The sequence below is a fragment of the Barbus barbus genome (assembly GCF_936440315.1).
Source record: "Barbus barbus genome assembly, chromosome: 6".
In the NCBI taxonomy this organism is placed as follows: domain Eukaryota; kingdom Metazoa; phylum Chordata; class Actinopteri; order Cypriniformes; family Cyprinidae; genus Barbus; species Barbus barbus.
Window position 1 is genome coordinate 27,466,704 of NC_136734.1, and position 20,667 is coordinate 27,487,370.

At 36.4% G+C, this 20,667-nt stretch overlaps 1 protein-coding gene across 4 annotated transcripts in view; it reads right to left on the bottom strand.

Moving 5' to 3' along the window:
• LOC306871927 (stAR-related lipid transfer protein 13-like) overlaps positions 1–20,667 on the bottom strand; it is a 59,633-nt gene that overhangs the window by 15,611 nt on the left and 23,355 nt on the right. For all 4 annotated transcript variants that reach the window (XM_079420191.1, XM_079420189.1, XM_079420192.1 and 1 more), the window contains 2 exons: positions 8,940–9,011; positions 3,638–3,719 (listed from right to left, as the gene is read on the bottom strand). In XM_079420191.1, the coding sequence (XP_079276317.1) occupies positions 3,638–3,719; positions 8,940–9,011 (154 nt within the window). The remainder of the gene's footprint in view (positions 1–3,637; positions 3,720–8,939; positions 9,012–20,667) is intronic.

A 20,667-nucleotide genomic window follows, 5' to 3' on the forward strand; every position in this document is an offset into this window, starting at 1 on the left:
AAACAGTGAGACAGGCTCTGCATGGAGCAAATACACAGAGAGACAGTCGGGGATTTTTAAGTGCACTAGTAACCTGCTGTGGCTGAAAGACGAACAGATGAGCTCATCATCTCACTAATGCAAGAGGGTCATCGGATGTGAGACGGTCAGAATATATTCAGAGCAAAACAAGTAATTCTGCACAGGGAGACTGATTTTTATAGTGCTGTTTCAAGAGTGATTACCTTAACCAGGCAAAAAAAGTTTGATTCAACTTACGAATACACACTATGGTTGCGAGTTAAGACTGTTTGTAAACAAAAAACATACAATATCAAAATCATGGATCTCAGATTCATTTACTTCATTAAACAGACTGGGGCACAGTCTCAAGACTAGGGCTGGGTATCGAGTTCGATACTTTTTAGGCACCGACCGAATTGCCTCGATACCACCGAGTATCGAAAAACGTCTTGTCGTTCTGTACCGAATTTCGATACCTAAGGGGTTAATCTCATTAACGTCAGTGAGCCAATAATCCTGCAGCACTAGGTGTGTTTGACTAGAAGTGACGCGGTGCTGATTGATCAGTGTTTGACCTCCGCGAGAGCAATTCGAAAGCGTACGGAGCAGTCTGCTCTCTATATCGCGCAGTTTCGCTTACTTGACACAGACTGATACTCGCGGTGATTTCAGCGTCTGCCGCCTAACTAAATGAGGACATAAACACATGGACAACAGCTCTAGAACTGCTCTGAGAGTCACTTCATGAGCATTTTACCGTTTGATTCGAGTAAAACTAACGACATACTGTATCATATACACACAGAACTGTAAAGGTATTCCAGGCAACCCGTCAAAATAAAAGTTCGGATTAACTTGGAAGACACTGCGGCAGAAATATATTAATATTGTTCAGCAGAGTGTACATACTGCTACTACTAGGCTACTATTAAAATTATTAAAACTTTATTATTATTTTTTTTTGTAATGATCACACAACAGTTATTCCATTTTTTATTGTAATAGTTAACCCCCTTTGTTTGCCAAAATAAATAAACTTAGATTTTGAATAATTTAAAGAAATTAAATTAATGTTTTATGTCTTCATTTGAAAACCAGATACAGAACACAGAATTTCTGTGGAAAAATAAAACATTTCATTAGGCTATTTTAAGAATAAATTTAAATAAACTAAGTTGTTTTTATGCATTCAAATAATTAGACATACTACACCAGAATTTAATAACAATAAAACATATGGTGAAAGAAAATAAAACACCCACTTATGAAAGTGGATGAAGATTTTAAATTTCTTGAAGTCTTTAACAACCTAGAAATGATGATGTGTTTTAAAATGAACACACACTAATGTAAATGTAGCCTAACAGATGTGTAAACTGAAAACAATTTGAACTTTATTAAAATTATTTATTTATTGTGTTGGATATATTTTGTTCCTTTGTGCAGTGGCTCAGGAGATGAGGCTTTGAGTCTGTATAAATATCAACATTAAAAATAGTTTTTTGAGATAATGTAATCTTATTAAAACTGATATCGAAAAAAGTATCGTTCAGGAACCGGTATCGAACTCAAGGTATCGGTATCGAATATTTTTGAACGATATCCAGCCCTACTCAAGACACGTTTTATTCAATATATACATGTCTATTGAAATTGGTTCATGTACTGATAAATCAATACATGTTCATTTTAGGTCGAGTGACAATAGTGACACTTCCTTCCAATGAAATGGTAACCCAGACAGAAGTTACAAGAGTTTGTATTAAATAAAATGATACTGCACAAGCACAATACCAATAATATCCAGAGAAAAAATATTTTATGCATAATGCAGGATTTGTAAACAAGCCAGAAATATACCTCAACATTTTAAAAGCTTTACTACTTCCAGCTGCTTGTTCAAAATCATGGTTATAAGAGTACATATTTTATCTCCATCTACAATATATTACATGAAATCCATAAAATAAACATGGTCATAATTTATCAATGATAGATCACAAATGAAAACTATTAATCGATTGTGAACTGCTCTGAAACGCAAGACTGTAGAATATGCAATAGCGGCACATTTTGACTTTGAAATGTGCAGCGCTCACATGTATTTAATTAAATCATTGCCTTTTGAAGTTTAATCATCACATTAGTAAAGTAAAGTAAAGTCGTGACGTATTGTCAAGTATGGTGACCCATACTCGAAATTGGTGCTCTGCGTTTAACCCATCCAAGTGCACACACACAGCAGTGAGTAGTGAACACACACACACACACACACACACACACACGGAGCAGTGGGCAGCCATGCTGCAGCGCCCGAGGAGCAGTTGGGGGTTCGGTGCCTTGCTCAAGGGCACCTCAGTCGTGGTATTGAGGGTGGAGAGAGCGCTGGACATTCACTCCCCCCACCTACAATCCCTGCCGGCCGGGGACTCGAACCCGCAACCTTTCGATTACAAGTCCGACTCTCTAACCATTAGGCCACGACTTCCTGCATCGTGATTCCCCTTTTTCCGACCCCAAGTTCAAGACCTCTTAAAATTATAATTAAGACTTTTATTACACCATTTAAAGATAATTAATACTTTTCATGAGACATTTTAAGACAAGAACCCTGCACCGTTATGGCTAAGGTACTTATAAAGTGTACACCCTGAACGTTAGTCGCTTTGGACAAAAGAGTCTGCCAAATAACACAACAGATGCTTTTGCAGCTGTCATTTGATGGTCTTCTATTACATTTTACATTAAAAAAGGCTTAACACCATGACTAAATTATGGAAGTTGGATTATTTAATCTATTAAAAATGTTCTTCCATCAGGTGTCCCCCAAGGCTGTTTATAAGTTGAAGATATCAGTTCAGAATTGAATCCAAATTTTGGAAACAATCCAGCAGTAGGAGACACACATATAGCTTCATTTGATTCCCAGCTTTAAATGTAGATAACTATGTGCATGCATATCATAAGAGTTCTATTATTTCAGATTCAGCTGTGTGTGTGTGTTTCAGTTCTCTTAATTCATCGAGCCACCCTGATGTTTTTTTATCAGTAGCTAGCAGCCAAGCATAGAGTGTGTAACAAGCCACTGTGGGACAAATATATTCAATCTCCATCCCTCTCTTCTTCTATCGCCTTAGACCAGTGACACCAGTTGCACCCTGGCAAATATAATTTCCCCCTCTCTGTTTATTCCTTATCTTTTAGAAAAGGCCATTCACTCCAGTGTGACTTCGGCAGGTGTGACCGGTCACTTAATCACATATTCCACATTTAGGGGTCAAGAGAAAAAGAATAAAGTTAAGAATAAAAAGAAAACATACAGAACAATGAACCATAGCAAGGCCTGCTGACACAAACGGCCTGTCGCCATAGTGATTAGAGATGGATATTGAAAGACTATAGAAAATGACAGATGCCCCCTCATGACATGTGACTCATTATTAAATGCATGTCATAAACACATTATTATTAGTATACTTTATGAACTGTATTATGTTTTATTCTACCTTGAATGCCATAGTGCAGTCAAGATACAGAGGAAGTGAAACGCAGACCAGAGGGGATTACTGGGTAGGATGGAATATTTTTAAAGCGCCCTAATTAATATTTAAGTGAATACGCAATGGTTTCTTACCTGCATAATGCCTTGAGAGAGTCCTGATCCAGAAACTCATGATCTCTCCTCACAGCAGAGATCTCAATGGGGAACAGAGAGGCTGAAGGCACACAGAAACGCACCAATTAATTAATCCATTCAACTGCATAATAGGGGTAATTAAAACCTACTGAGACTAAATGTAACATTTAATTCAGTGGTCAGTAAAAGGGAGAAAGAGAAAGAGAGGAAGGAAGATGAATCACATAAACATCACAGGACATTGTCAAGTTTAATCCTCACATGAGGAAGCAGAAAAAAAGAGTGTTTGCATGTGGCTGTGAGCATGCATAAATCTTCAGATTGAGTTTGAGTTGTCTGGCAGTATGTTCAGTGACAAAACAAATAAACAGTTACTAGCATATGCACATCAACATTTATAAAACTGATATACATGCGTTTCTGCACTATTCCTTTATATTATGTGTTTAATTTGCCATACTTGTTGAGTATTATGGAAGGCACTGATAAAATGCATTATTACTATTATTTTTTTTTTTTCTAATTGTTTGCATCCTAAAAAAAAAAAAAAAAAAAAAAACTTGTGAAATGTAAACTAAAAACTGGTTTGAGTTCACTTTTTAAAGTCCAGGAAAGTCAATGCAAACACTTTTTGTGTGTTTTTCCCCCTCAATGATCAATTCAGATACATACATGCATTTCACTTTCATTTAAAAATGTACAAAAATATATTTCGGGGGGAAAGAGGTTAATCCTAATATATTATGGGAAACACTGTACAGTATTTACATGAATATATTTATAGTTTTTGACTAAAGATGTATGTTTCTTTTTGTTTTTTGGTAGAGGACAATAGAGAGGAGACGGGAAAGTGGAGAGAGGGTGTGGTGGGATGAGATTGAGACAAAGGTCAGATTTGAACATGTCCCTGTTAGCACAATAGATAATGGGCCTCATTTATAAAGGGTGTATGCACAAATGTGATTTTAGAGTACACGTACACTTAAATCCATGCCGAAGCTCGTATTTGTAAAAACTGCCTCTGATGTGAAAAAGTGCTTAGCATCACGTCAGGGTCTGAGCAGATATACATGCTTTTTCTTGTTGGAGTACTGCAGGTTCTTGGAAAAGTAAGCTGTTCTTGCGGCTCGCTGTTCTAAATTAAAAGGATTTGGACGATGACTGGTGATCTTTTATATATTAAATGATATTAATTAGGAGACATAAGGCAGAGAGTGGAAACTATTCAGTTGCGCACAAGTTCAAGATCATTTGCGATTCATAGATTTCACATCTGAAGAGACGTGTAAGTGCATTTTCTCTGTGTACGTTCATTCTATGAATCACACATATGCATATTTAAGAGATGATCGTAAGATCAAATTTAGGATGGTTTCTGCGCAACATTCTACAAATGAGACCCAATGTGTTTTGATCACATGTACAACACAACAAAAATATATTGCTGCTATAATAAGCTTAAGCCTGTATGTTTACCAAGGGTCCATGACCGCTCGGGGGTTTATGGCAGCACTTCTATAACTTACCTCAGTTTTTATTATTAAAAAAAAAAAAAAAAAAAAAAAAAAAGGTGTTACAAGTACAATAACATAATAATAAAAGAGCTAAAATTCTGCTTTATTTTTAATTATGCCAGTAATGATTATTGTAATGTTATTTAAATGCGAATATTACATATGCTTTGTCCATCCATCCACTAAGGGGTTTTGAAAAAAAGAGAACCTTGGATAAAAGTTGAAGAACCTTGCTCTAAAATATAGAAATACATACACTGTGACGGCAATTATGTCTTACAGCACTTTTTTTTGGGATGGAACAGAGAGAGAATGTGAGTGTGTGTACACCTGTGTATTGTGTGTGTGTGTGTGTGTGTGTGTGTGTGTGTGTGTGTGTGTGTGTGTGTGTGTGCGTCAGCATTGCTGAGGTGTCCCATTTCCAGCTTTTGTTTCAACCTCCTTCCCTTCAGAGTTCCAGGTCCAACTAATGACAGTAGTGCAGGAAGACTGCCAGAAAGCATTCAGCTCACACCACAAAAACAAAAGAAAAAGAAAATCAACCTGCTGCCAAATGAAGTCACACTTAAATCAAACTAGCATTTCTACAGTATGCAATACAGCATGACTTTAAAAGCTGCCATTTCTTTTGTTTACCAGAGAACGAGAAGTTCATGTCTCTTCTGCTCAAAATGTCTCCGTTTTGAGTGTCCTTATCACAGGAGTTCAAGGAACACAAGGAACACACACACACACACACACACACACTAAGTTTTTCTATTTCATACTCTGTTTAAAGGGAAATCAGTGTGGTTGCTCAGAAGGCGAATTCAAGACACGAATGAACAAACAACAAATAGAGCGTCCAGACCAGTCTATCACATTTAATGTTTTGTTTTCCTTAAAAATACAAGCATACATGTAGATACAGAATATAAACTAATTATTTTCCTTATTTGAAATCCAGTTATTATCTTGGTGGAAGCCCAACTGATCTGTTTGTTGATGGCATTTAGCCTCAAAACACAAGTGACAACAATAGTCACACACCAGTATCCCTGCGGTTTTAAAAGACAGCACCAACTATTGAGTTTTTAATAGAGATCCAGGGGATGATGTAGAGATAAAAGTGGGAAACCGCTGACTGTTACACTGAAACTGGACATCAAGACACAACAGAGATCACACAATGCCACAGCACTGACCTATACTGATTCATAGCAGTTATTCTGTGATCAGTTGCTGGATCAAAGTCTTGCTTTATTTAATGTCACACCTTCTTTTAAAGTTATTTTATGCAAATGTCAAGTTCGCGCTGATATATATTGGTTTTAAACAAAATACAATACAGGACCTACGCGGTGAACAGCGGGAACATCCTGGCAACCGGCGTATCATTAATACAGCACATCTCTGTTTCTGTCACAGCCAACGTGGGTCAGGCCACTGCCAGCTTAGTCTGTGACGTGCAGCAGGAAAATACACAACTGTCAGAGGAGGCCAGGCACATGACAGGTGTTTGTCAGGATGCTTAAATAAGACAAGTGAACGGAAGTGCTTTTAAATTTACATCAGTGTGCAGGTTGCAGAATTTTAAAAGCTAGAAAACTTTGATAGTTATTTGTTTTAGAGAAACACAATTCATTAGTGTGATTAGCTATAAAAAATATTATTTCAGAACCAACAGACAATCAAGCACTCTGACTCATGCATATAAATATCTAACAAGGAGCAATCTTTGAGGCGGACACGAATACTCCAGGTGCTACTGCAGGCAATGCGTCTCACCGGACCACATTTACCAAGAGCTCAGAATGAGTAAAGATCTGATCGTGTTATTGCAAACATGCAAAAATTAATATAGCCTGTATGTAAAGTAAATGTCTGTACATAGATCTTAGTAATTTAATTTTTGACAGAAATGCAAATGAGGCCGTGAGGCTCAGAAGTACAGCGTGTTCAATTGATCGTACAGTTGTTTAAAAACATACTGTACCAGTCGTTCAGCTGACCAAACATCTTTCTTAAAGACTTTCAGTAAACAAAAACCGTTTTGGAGTTTTGGAATGACGTGTGATCTAAAAACTTTATACGCTGCATGCCATTGTAAAGACCAAGTCTATTTCTCACAGCCTTGTTTTCATCTTTAATTAACATTTTAAATCCAAAAGCATTAGAAGGCTTAATTAGGAAGGTGACACAGTTTTTAGATAGAAACATAAGAAAAAAAACAGACCTGACAGAACCGTAGCTTACTAATGAAGGGAGAACCATAATTTCAACAACAAACAAACATACAACACTCTTCTATTATTAAAAGCATATTTTTTAAAAACAACAACAAAAACAAAAAACACTTTTTCAGAGACATTTTGGTCCTTATTTCATATTCATAAGTGTGACGCCTACTGAGGCATGATGTTAAAAAAATTGGATTCATCTTCGTTCAGGCGCAGGTTCAGCCCTGCCTGTGAAATCTGAGTAGGCTAATATTAGAACTTGTCTGTGGATTCGTCATTGTCTGGATCACGGGTGCACCTGCTTCACACAGCATCACTGACAGAATCCTGCAGGTGCTGTACCAGTAAAAACATCAGGAAGTAAAGAAACAAAATAGTGTGGCCTTTTGAGACCACACATCACTTAAAAAGAAAAAAGTTAGTGTGATATGGGCTGCCCAGGCCTCAAATTAGCTTCTGTGTTCACAGATTAAAAAAATAGCTCATCCAAAAATGAAAATTCTCTCCAATTACCTCTGGTCGTCCCACAACTAGAGATTTTTTTATTAAAGAGTATTCTTGTGCATTAATAGGCTGAGTGCATCAGACTCAAAAAAGGCAGGCCTTTGTGTTTGATATCTTAACATTTGATCTCAGAACATTGTGTTTCATGAACCAAGTTTTATTTAAAAGCTACAGCACAGGGGATGATTTTAGTAATTAGCAACAAAAATGTGGTTCTGTTTAGGGACGCATTTATGAAAAAAGTGTATGTGTGTGATGAACATAGCTATGCATATATATATGCATAGCTATGTTCATCACACACACCGCTATCGTACAGCTTCAGAATACTTGAATATGAATCACTTTTATCATACTTTGTGCTTTTATGTAATTGTGGAACTTGACAGCACCTGTCCTCATTCACTTTCATTACATGGAAAATACGTGACCAGGAAATACTTATGTTTTGTGGGGAAAAAAAAGTAAGTCAGAGGGTTTGGACTGACATGAGGGTGAGTAAATTATGACAATTTTCTTTTTTGTGGGCGAATCTGCCAGTTATTTTAAACTCAAATTTATTCCAATCCACATGTGAACTGAGCCTACATGGACTTTCCAGATTTGTTAAACTTCAGTGTGTGTGAAATGGTCTAAATCAATCTCTTGGAGCCAACAGGACGAAAACACGCGCTGTTTATCTGCAGCACCTGTGTTGGTTGCAGGGTTCAGCATGGCTTTACGCTCACAACCCAAGAGGTATCTAAAACAAAACCAAATGCCATCTGGTCACACATCATGCATTTCCCCAATCACTAAGCCTGAAACAAAATAATACAGATGCTTTCTGCAGTGGAGCGCTTCCATCCATTCAGTTATGGACATAAAAAGAGACAGAGCGGGAGGGAGCATCTCTGCACCTTTCTAAAGGGATGATATGGAGGGAAACCAGAAGAAAAGAAAATAGGAAAATAACACTGCGTCACACAAAGGAGCAGAGCTAAGGGGCAAATGATAGAAACAGATAATAGTATGGAAATAGAGGGATGAGCGGACTTTTGTGGGTTCTGAGTTCTGGATTACCTTCATAGAGTTGAGCATACTGAGGAAACCCGGCCGCTCGAAGCCACTCACAGGCCTCCTTCGCCTCCAGCTCTGAGAAAAAAAAAAAAAAAAAAAAAGATGAATGAAACAAATCAGTAAGATAGGGTTGATTTAAATGAAGAAAAATGAATAAAATGTCAACATAAATGTTGAGCTCTTTATTACTCAGAAATTGATCACGTTATTAATCATTATCACTTCATTAAAATAAGACATCCAGAATACATCAGACTTGATTTGATTACTCATTTCACCATGAATAATAGCTGTTTGAGGTTATTTAGATAATCTGTGGTCACATTATTAGGTCTGTCTATTCAGAATGGCAATGAGACTGGAACATTTAGCTGGTTTTACATGAGAATACTGTTATCCAACAAACTTTACAACAAGCAAACATAATTAAGATGAATTTAAATACATTAGTATATTCTAATTCAATAACCAACACATCAGTCTTTCTCCAGCAGTACCATATGCTTCAACTGTCACCTGTCATCAAGAGCATGGCACATGTGATGGACAATGCCTTTAGACTTATATGAAACGTGCAAGATCACCATGGAAACTGCTGAGGTAATAGAAGTTGGTTCACCAACTTGGAAACAACAAAAACTGATAGGAACTCAGAAATAACAGGCCAGATACAAGTACAACCTAACACTGAGCTAATCAACAGTACATTCAGCACACCGACTGTGAGATGTGGCGTAAAATATTGCATGGTTCCAATCCATTGAGATCCTGTCAAAAAACTAAATGCATAGAGATGTGTCCACCTCAGTATATTCATTTCAAATGCTAAATTTTATTAGTGAAAACCAAGTGAACAATTGCGAAACAAAACCCAGCTATTCATTCAGCCATCAGTGTTTCCCAAAAAATTTTGAAAACACAATAAATGCAAAAATGTTTATTAAATCACGTTATCATGGATTAATATGAATGATAATGCTGAATGATATACAAAAATATGATCAACATGCATTTTACCTTTGCATGCCATACAGACAAATGTATACAACTTTACATTACACACAAAAAAGCCATTGGAAAAATCTAGAGATTAGTCATGAATAGTTGCTGTTTTAATATATTAGTAGTTTTTTCGCTATAAGTAGTTTTAATGTATTGATAGCCCTGTTGTTGCAGTGTCTGTTTTATGGTTTTAACAAAGCCAAATCTTTCCAAGTGCTGCCTGGAATCTTTCCCTGTGGTCCGCATAGCTCTAATTTACCATATTAAATAACTGTAATCTAATGTTTACTAGCATTAAGGCATTGGTAATTGACTGACTCGACAGACAGATCTCAAGCAAACAAAACAAAGTGATTGGACCTAAGAAAATCAATCCTGACATTAAAGCACCTCATCAGCTTCCATCTGGACACAATCCAACACATTTGAGGAGCAATAACACAGAACCCATTATCATCTCATAAAAAACTTGATTTAAACCTGTCAGAAGCAGCATTTCTACAGAGGGATCAAAATACATGAGAGAAAGAAAGATAGTCAGAGAGAAAAGGAGATTCCTCATGCCTTTAAAATTCCAGTTCTCTATCTCTAGATTTGCATGAGAGAAATTATGCACTTCATGTTTATAGGAGCCAATGAAAGCTCTTACATTTTGTTGGTGTCAGATTGACAGTTTAAAAAGCACTAACACACTAAATATTCTCCAATATCAGTCACTTGCCAATAAAGTATTGAGATACAGTTTAATGTACATTTGGAAAAGAGCGAAGGAGTTTTTTTTTTATTGAATATAGCGATTTGGAATTGCATGGCATAATTGCATGGGGATTTATTATGCTGAAACATACAATCCCAAAAGAATGCGAAATATTTGAATGGCATATCAGAATATGCATTTGACGAAACCATGATTAAGTGCGACTGTGTCCTCTGAATGCCAAAAACATTATGACTAGAAACATGAAAAATCAACAATTTAAAAGAGTTAAAGGTGTGTGAACTGAATCCAAAACAATCATACACACTTGCAAATGTTGTCAGTAACAATCTTTGTATTCATAAGCAGGCTGGGCTGATATGGCTGTCAGGGTGAGTTGGACTCTGAAATTCTGGCCTATTTATAAAGGCAGCCACTGTCTGCTGAAAGCCCTTAAATCCCAGAACACACCAAGCCGACGGTTGGACGGCGGGTAGTTTTTGCTCGTCAGCCGACTAAGTTTTCTCAGTGTGTTTCGCACCGTTGGCTGAAGTTGGTCCTCGTCTGCTTTTTTCGGCAGATGCGACATGTTTAATCTGCATCAGAGATCATCGGCCAGTCGGGCCATCTGATCATTCAGATTGGCTGTTCAGCTGGCGAACCAGTGCACGAGAAAGGTGTCGAGCCACAACACCGGCTTGGTGTGTCCCAGCCTTAAAGACGATCTCTTTCAAAATTGTGTTTAAATGAACAAATGTGGATCAATGCATTATATCACATTTAGAGCTCATTTAAAATATGCATGCGAGTGTCTAATGCATATTTAACCCATTAATATGCTGCTGATCTAAAACACATAAAATTAACATATAATCTTACACATTTATAGGCTACATATCATTTTCTATCACATAAAAGTTGAAAACTTGAGAATTATAATAAAAATGAATACGTCTATTCAAGCTATTCTAAAAAGAACAATTCGGTTTATAATCAAAGAACAGAAGGAAAAGAAAGTGACAAGTGAAGAGTAAAACAGAGCTTTTTCTCCAAAGTCGCTGGATACCAAATTATAATTTCAGATGCCAAGATAACTAAAAAGATATGAAAATGTATGTGTAAATATTCATGTGGCCATGAACACAAATGGTCACGTACACACACTTTTCATTCCTATGATCAGATCAGCTTCGTCCGTTTCCTGCCTCCATGCTCTGCCCCTTCAGCATTCCAGAACTCCCTGACTCCCAGCAGTTCTCCGGGATTTCCCGCCCAGACGTCCACATTTCTACTGCCTCTAGATCACACACAAAGTCAAACATATCTGACAATCCATTCAAATGCTGCTTTCCATCTACAAATATGATATGTGGCAAGAGTAGGGTTGCAATAGTATGAGATTTTCACAGTACGATAACCGTTTCAGGTATGTTTCGTAACTGACAAAACATGAAAGCACAAAGCTTATTGAGACTACTGGATCCTGAAAATAAAATAAAATCAAACAATGAGCAATCTTGAGATTATCAATATAAAGATAATTTAATTTAGATTTGAATGTTTTTGGGATATCCAAAATAACCCTACGCTGCAGATTTAATTACATTTTTTCAGTGAGGGATGGTTCTATCAGCCTCACTTCTCTCTGACATTTTCTCGTTGCATACGTATGTCTAGCAAAAGTTGACAAGTCTCCCAGACATTTGAGAGAAAGGATTTATGTACATGCACTTGACATTTTCCATTCGGGTGTTTTTTTTCAATAGCATAAATAAGCAAATGCACATGGTGTGCCAAGCGGCAATTTTCAGACCATGATATACTAAGAAACAAGTATTCCACTGCAACCCAGGACAAGAGTTCACCATCATTACCATACATTTTTATTCATGTTATTATTGTTATTCAGTTCAGCAATCATTGATGGTATAACAAGAGATTCACATTCATAAGTAGGTCCAGATAGGAATAAAACATTAACATTCCTGTAGCTGCATTCCCCCCCCCCCCAAGTAAAGCGTTTCTTTTCCCCCTCTCCTTCTCCACTACCCCTCCCTCTCTCTTCCTTTTCCCACCCCCTCCCTCTTTCTCTGGTCAATAAACAGGAAGTCTAAAGAGTTATGGTAATAAAATGGAGAAATGAGTGGACAATGGGTGGGGGTGCTTATCACGATGACTGAGAATTACATTTTATTATCTTACTTAATTATTCTTGCCTAGAAAAATATCCTACAGGATAAGAGATATTTCATTTATTATGTTCTTCCATGCGTGGAAGCATAAAGTGACAGGACCAGAGTGGTCATCACAAATATCTGTTTGTGAGGCTGATTATATAATGTGATCATTTTCTACTTCAGATGTAAAATTCATGGATCCTCAAAGATCTGTGAATTTTTCACCAGTTTCTATTTCAGTGGATATGAACAATCATTTCCAATCCACAACCCCAGCAGTGACCTTTCCCATGATACGCTTGATTTCTAGTGATTTCAATACTAAAAGAGCACCATGACAAAAGACATTATACTTTATTGGAGTTGCGAATGGGAGTTCAGTCTGCACTGAATGTACAATAAAAAGACTGTGTCACACGAAATAATGGCAAAAAACGTCTTTCTACCAACTTGTCCTTGCCAGCTGACACAAAAACAAGCACAAGTCATTTCACTCAGCGACCCTCTTTGAAATGCCTCTCTGACAAACTCTCTTTAAATGGGGAAACATTAAATTCTCCAAAGCTGTTCACTAAGTTTACGATTTAAAGGATTCATTCACCCAAAAATCAATATTAGCCCATGTTTTACTCACCCTTAAAGCATCCTAGGTGTATATGACATTCTTCTTTAAAACAAATCCAACCAGTGTTATATAAAAAAAAAAAATTCCTTGCTCCTCTAAGCGTTAGAATGGGAGTAGGTGGGTGTTTTTTTCAACAGTCTTTTTTCTCACTTCCGCTACCTGTCATATGTACAAGCCATTCCGGGCAGATGACATGGGATGTTGTTAAATTTTTAATATAATTTGGATTCGTTTGAAAGAAGAAAGTCACATATGCCTAGGATGCTTTGAGGGCGAGTAAAACATGGGCTAATTTTCATTTTTGGATGAACTAACCCTTTAATTTCATATTTGAAATCACCAATGAGATCTGACAACTTTGTGCAAAAATTTGTGCAAATAGCATTTAAAAAGCTTATGTTTTTAGACCAACCAATTCGCATGCACAGTTTTAGTAAGCGTGCATCTCAGACTTTTTAGAGCAACTGGAGCTTCTAATGGCAACTGTAGTGACGCAAATACTTTTGGCTCATTTATTTAGAAGGGAGGACTACTCTGCCATATTGTGCATTGCACTTTCTCCTATTGTTAAGTAGTATGACTGCACCTTCTTTTAAAAGTCTTTGCAGGTAAGACTGATTCTCAACAGAATGACTCTGTATGAACAGGTTCTTTCAGGTTAATCAAAAACTACAGCACAACCAATACAAACCATACAGTAACTCATTTCATAAACTATAAAAAATGGATGATAAAAGTGTCTCCACGATCTGCATGCTTTTGAAGAAATATCGTAGTATCGCGCTACAGCCCACATTCTATCAGTACAGTTCTGGCGCCGCCGTATCAACACCACATACATTCACTTCAGTGTTAACTCAGCAGTAGAGTTACACTCTCGAAACACTGCACTTATTCACAATCACAAAAGTACATTATTTGTGTGTGTTTTAAAGCCTTGCCGGTTAAACTTTTCATTCGCACGCTGGTCTGACATGCCTTTTTCTCTGAGCCCGTACACCTGAAGCGCTAAGTTATCTTTTGAGCTAATACTGTGAAAACACAAGATTTACATAGACTCAGGGCCGTTGCTAGTGGGGTGAAAGGTGGGGACAATTCTAGGGGCCCCCACCGCCCAGGGGGCCCCACAAAATCCAGGAATTATACTATAAAGGCCCATGTTCTGTGAATAATTCTAATATTTTAGTAGTTGTATAACTAAGATATTATGAAAACCACAAAAAAAAAGCATGCAATTTGGTTAAAGAAATTGTCTACACTCTACCCTCCCGAAAAATGGTTTAGTCTGATACGAAGTATTCTCAGAAGTCCCACCCCATATAGTGAACAAGACGACCAATCAGAGTTGAGACCGGTGGGCCGCTGTACAATGTGGACCGGCCCTTTGCGTAATATATATAAAAAATTGGATTGTAGTAAATGTACGTATATCCTTCCATCGGTCCAGACGAATGGCCCAGGGCATTCTAATTAATTCTAATTAATTTAGCATGTTCCAGCTCAGTGCAGCGGCTCAAAAGCGCTCGTCAATGTCAAAATGTTTGAAACAGCCAATCAAAGTGTAGAAGGCGGGATTTACTGTTCACAGATGCTGAGCTGCGCGCGACTTGAATGCCAGCTGAGGTAAGATGTAAGCAGCTAAACATGACAAGACAATTCAGCAATATTTGCCAACCGTTTAGTTAAATAACAGACATTAATTTTTAGGAATGCAAACTATTACTGGCCTTTTCAAATGTCTCATTTTAATGACATTATTTGAATTGTCACTGTGTAGGCTATAATGCAGTTTTCAGTCGACACGAGATAAGAGTTCTTGCAAATCTGCTTTGTTCCGTGATTTTATGTGTCTAAGAAAATGTTTAAATATCTATAAAAATCATTCTCAATCTTACTCTAGAACACTGTAAATCTGAAGACTTTTGCTTTCAAGTGATTTATATTATAGGCCTAATAAAAATATAATTTGCTTAATAATTCACACCCATTAGCACACTGGTAGTTAAAAGTTTGAAATAATTAAGGTTTTTTTATTTATTTATTTAGTTATTTGAAAGAATATTAAATTTATTTGATCAACAACACAGTAAAACAATAGCCAAATATAATGAATTATTACACTTAAAATAGTGGTTTTCTATTTAGGATATTTTAAATGTAATTTATTGCTGTGATCAAAGTTGAATTTTCAGCATCATCCAGTCTTCAGTGTCCCTTCAGAAATAATTCTAATGATGCCTAATTTGCGGTTTAATTATCAGTTATTAATAATGGTTTTATTATTGGTATAATGGTTCTCAGTTAAAGAACCGCATTTATTGGAAATAAGTACTTTGTAATAAGTGTAAATATATTTACTGTCGCTTAAATCAATTTAAATCAAAGTCCCTTTTTGTATTCTATAATCTTTGATTTAATGCAACATTGTTGAAGAAAAATATTAAATTTATATTTTTAATCTTACCCAAGACTGAATGGTATCACATTTTCCACAAAAATATGAAGCAGCACAACAGTTTTCAACATTGATAATAATCAGAAATGTTTCTTGAGCAGTAAATCAGTATATTAGAATGATTTCTGAAGATCATGTGACACTGAAGACTGGAGAAATGATGCTGAAAATACAGCTGCAGATCACAGCAGTCAACTATATTTTACTATGTATTTGCATAGAAGACAGCTGTTTTAAATTGTAACATTATATATTTCACAGTACTGTTTACTGTATTTTTCATCATCCAAATAATTTGTATACTCTTCTCCACAATTGGAGCTCTATTACTTATAATGATATATGTCAAGCTCCTGCAAAAGGACAAATACTGTATATGACCAATAGAAAGGCCTATTAAAACAGTCCACATTCTGCACTATTTAAGTCTTCTGGACGATACCAGAGCATTGTGTCATTTGGACTGATAATATTGGTATTTAACTTTAGTGATATTAAACTGTCCCTTGTAAAAATTCTTTAAAATTATTTACTATTTGCCATATACACCAGAAAAGACAAATTATAATGTCAAGATTATGCCACTCATTTATGGTGTGGTGTGTTGTGGACGGGGTTTGGTGGGTCGCTCTGTGCCAAAAAGTCCAGGGCCACTTTTTGGCCCCAGTCCGCCCCTGTATACATCTAAATGTATTGATGTGGGGGTCAACATCAATATTTTTTCAGGGGGCCCCCAATCCTCTAGCTACGGCCCTGCATAGACTTGTTGGTTATGTCTAAAATGAATGTACACAGTTCTTTGCCCACTTTGGCCTAAATATCCACCATTCTTTTTTATATTTTGTTACCTTGAAAGACTTTGTCTTTACAATAGGGAAATTATTTTGGCTGAACTGCTCAGACAAAATAGTAAAACCAACATGACAAAGAATATTGATAAAATCGTGAAATCGTGATATGATATTATATCACGATTTCACCCACCCCTACCTTGATCTTTTGTTATATAAGAGGTCAGTTTCAGAACTCAAAACTTTCTCATCTAAGAAATCTGAATTGATATCCAGCCCTAGAGGTCTGAATAATCACACCATTACCAGCCATTAAAAACCCTACAGCAAAACTAGTCTCCACAACAAAAACATTCCTGTAATTGCCTCAAGGGCAGCTGCTTCACTTGGGTCTTATCAGACATTTCTGCTGTGTCCTCATTATGAGTGTGAACGGGATGCTAGGATATCCCTGATGACTAGGTCCTCTACTTGCAGATCAATATACGCTGTCAAACTGTGTGAACTGCTTGATGTTTTATAAAACTAGGATATGATAAAAACGCTCTTTATTCAATTTTTCTGTAGAATGCATACTGAGTTATTTCTGATAAATAGTTAAAAAGTCCCCAAACGCTCAGCATTTTGTCCAACATTACCATTGGTTTGACACTGACTGCGCTACATCTATAACATCTATACAGCCCAATGACATGTCAGCCACAGCTCTGAGCTAAATAAAGCTTGTGCGATAGAGAGAGTGTTCTGTGTGTATCAGCATTCCTCTCACAGCTGTTTCAAAAACATGCTTTGAGATTTTACAGCATTCGTAAGCCTCTCTATGTGTTGATATGAGACCTGAGTAACACAGAGCACTATAATCTGGCTCTTTTGACACGGCTAGCTCTACATACAACTATTAGAGTGCCTACAACATGGTTATGCAGGTAAGGAATTACCTATTATTATTATTATTATTAATATACACATTAAGCTCACCAAAATCTACATTGAGACATTTTTAGTGCACAAGATATTGGTTAGAGTACAAAAAAAGTTATGTTAAAATTAAATATTAATCTCTCACACAAAAATATTAAATTTTATCTTAAATGACAAAAGCATTTCAATTAAGATTTACATTAAATTCTAAAAATCTGGCTGTGCTTAATGGGTACATTGTTGTACCCTTTAAGCACACCCCTGTTCCCATTAAGCTCACATCAAGTTTTATTAAAAATTCTTGTTTATTTAATTCTTGTTTAAGGAAAATTTTTAAAGAATAATTGTAAAAATATATATTTTTGAAAGTCAATCAAAAAAAAGCAGAATACTAAAATCAAGCAACAAGGCATTCAAGTCGATCAGTTATATATTCATAGTGAAGTGTCAAAGCACACTGCAACATCTATACTAGTCCACTTTCAGCCAAGTAACATTCAAAAATCAAATAAACCAATAAAACACTTAATTCATGGGGATGAACACAGAAACTAGCCTCATTATGAAGCCTCTTATTACATGGATGTAAACTTATCTGTAGTCTCTTAAGGCTGGAACACACTACACGATTCTTGCCCTGATTTTCCACAGATTTACAGTCTGAAGACGTTGATGCTAGTTGCCAAAGATCAGAGCCAGTCTGCAGATTTGAGTTGACAGAATCCATAGAAAATCAATTAACTTAACTTAAAGTGACAACCATCGGTGTATATGTAAAGTCTGTTTATGAAGTATTTACATAGACGTTCAATATGGAAGAGCTTAAAGAGAGCACACTGAGCTTAATGGGAGCAGCAACACTTTTTAATTAATTTGATGTAATATTTATTAAAATTACAGGATTTTTGCTAAATAAGTAGTCTATGTCATGTATTAAGTTCATACATATTTTAACATGAACAACTATTATTAACAATATCTATAAAATTATACTTTTTCTTATTGATGTCACACTGATATTGTGTGATTTTCACAGTAGTGCACCCTTTAAGCTCACCTTGAAATATTAAATCTTGTAAAATTACAGCGGTGTAAAACCACAGACCAGCAATAAACTGTCAATTTATAATATTATGGATGTAAAAGTACAAGCCAGTAATGCCTGTGAAGTTATATAATAGCGTAGCGCACAATATTACACAGCTAGTCAGCTAACTGTGTTCTGTTGCTAAAACTATCTTTTGGATCTAATGTAATTATTTCCTACATCCAAGTTCCAGGTTATAATATGCTAAAGTCTGAACATTAATCTCTTGATTTTACAATAAGTAGTGAAACTTGCCCAAAATAAAGGCTTAAACATCTAAAAAGCACACATTTATGGGGCTCCTCTTTTGGTGAAAGTTTTTTTAGACAGCTTTCAAAATGGCCGCCAGACAGTGTGAACACATGGACAAACATATCTCAGTGCGCAATGATCTGATTGACTTGAAATTACAGGAGGCATATAGTAACAAACACATCAATTGGTTAAAACATCAAGTTATTTTTTCTTTGTATAATCTGATCTCAAAAATGGAAGTGTGCTTAATGGGTACGTGAGCTTAATACGTACGTTTACCCTAAAAGAAATTCTCTCATGGAAAGATTTTGTATTCAAAAAAGCACACGGATTAATAATAATAAAAAAAGGTTGATATGTGAAGTCTGTAACGACTCTCAAACTTTCGACCGCATATCTATACCATTTGAGTGGTATTGACGTTTAAGTGACTCCTGTGTCTTACAAATGTAATTGCAATCGACTGCATTCATATTGCAATTCTGGCTCCAAAAGCATCAATGACCTACCAATAGGGCTGCAACGATTAGTCGACATTAAATCGACAACGTCGACAAAAAAATAGTCTACAAATATTTTTGTTGTCGAGTAGTCGTTTGATCTCATATGACCTAATGTAAGAGCCTGCAATACTGTGGTTTTACCAGTGTAGCGCTGTAGCGCAAGACTGTAGTTCAGCCCTCCTGGATGAAATTCAAGAGAAGAACACACACACAGCGCTTCATAGCAAATTCATCCGAACTTGAGCGGCGTTTGGATGAATATGTAAATATATATAGCACGCTTTCCTTTCAGTAACGAAATAAACAAAACTGACAGCAGTGTGAAAGCAGCAGTTAAAAATGCATCAGATTTCAACGATGTGGATGTTCGCATGAGCTATGCAGTTCAGTAACGTAACGTTACTCCAGTAAAGCCCGGTCACATGTTTATTTATATAGTACTTTATGCAATAGATAGCCTTAATTCAAGCAGCTTTATGGTATTAAACATGAAAAACCAGAGTCAGTGTCGCTTTCAGTTAGAATTACAACTTGATTTTCTGTTAAAGCAGCTCTTCAGTGTGGAGCTAGTCTCAGCCTCAGATGTCACGCCCACGGATCGCTGGCTAAACTTCTGATGCATATGGTACACTTTTTTGGAAACACTTCAGGAATGTCGAAGTCGTCATCTGACTGGTTGAATTATACAGGATTTCCGGAAGACACGAGTGTTGCCTTTATTTTCGGTCTGCCGGGAAACAAAGATGCCGTGGTGCCAAACTCCCTCACGAAAGAAGAAAAATGTGATGACGAACAGTTTTCAGGGTCAACTAAATGCTGGATTTTCAAAAGTTTGTGAAATATTTAAAGTTCGCGGCATAGAATCTTTAAAATACATCCGAGAGTTTCACACACCGGTTTGTTATTGTGGTGACATTTCCACGCCCCGAAACGTGACGCTAAACGAAACGAACTATGATTGGTTGTTTGACATGTCAGTCAAACGGCCTCATGGGCGGGCCTTGGCCAATGAAAACTGCCATATGGCTACGCAAGACTAGTGCAGAGCTAGCTAATGATCAAATATTTTTATTAGTGGGAAAAAATAATTCATGAAAGTGACAGTTTGGTTTACAGAGATCAAAGCTTGATCTAGCTAAGGACTGTTTTGGTTATCATAACCCTATAAGGTATTTTAAGACTATGTTGTGAATAAAATATTTTATCCAAAGCGTTTTA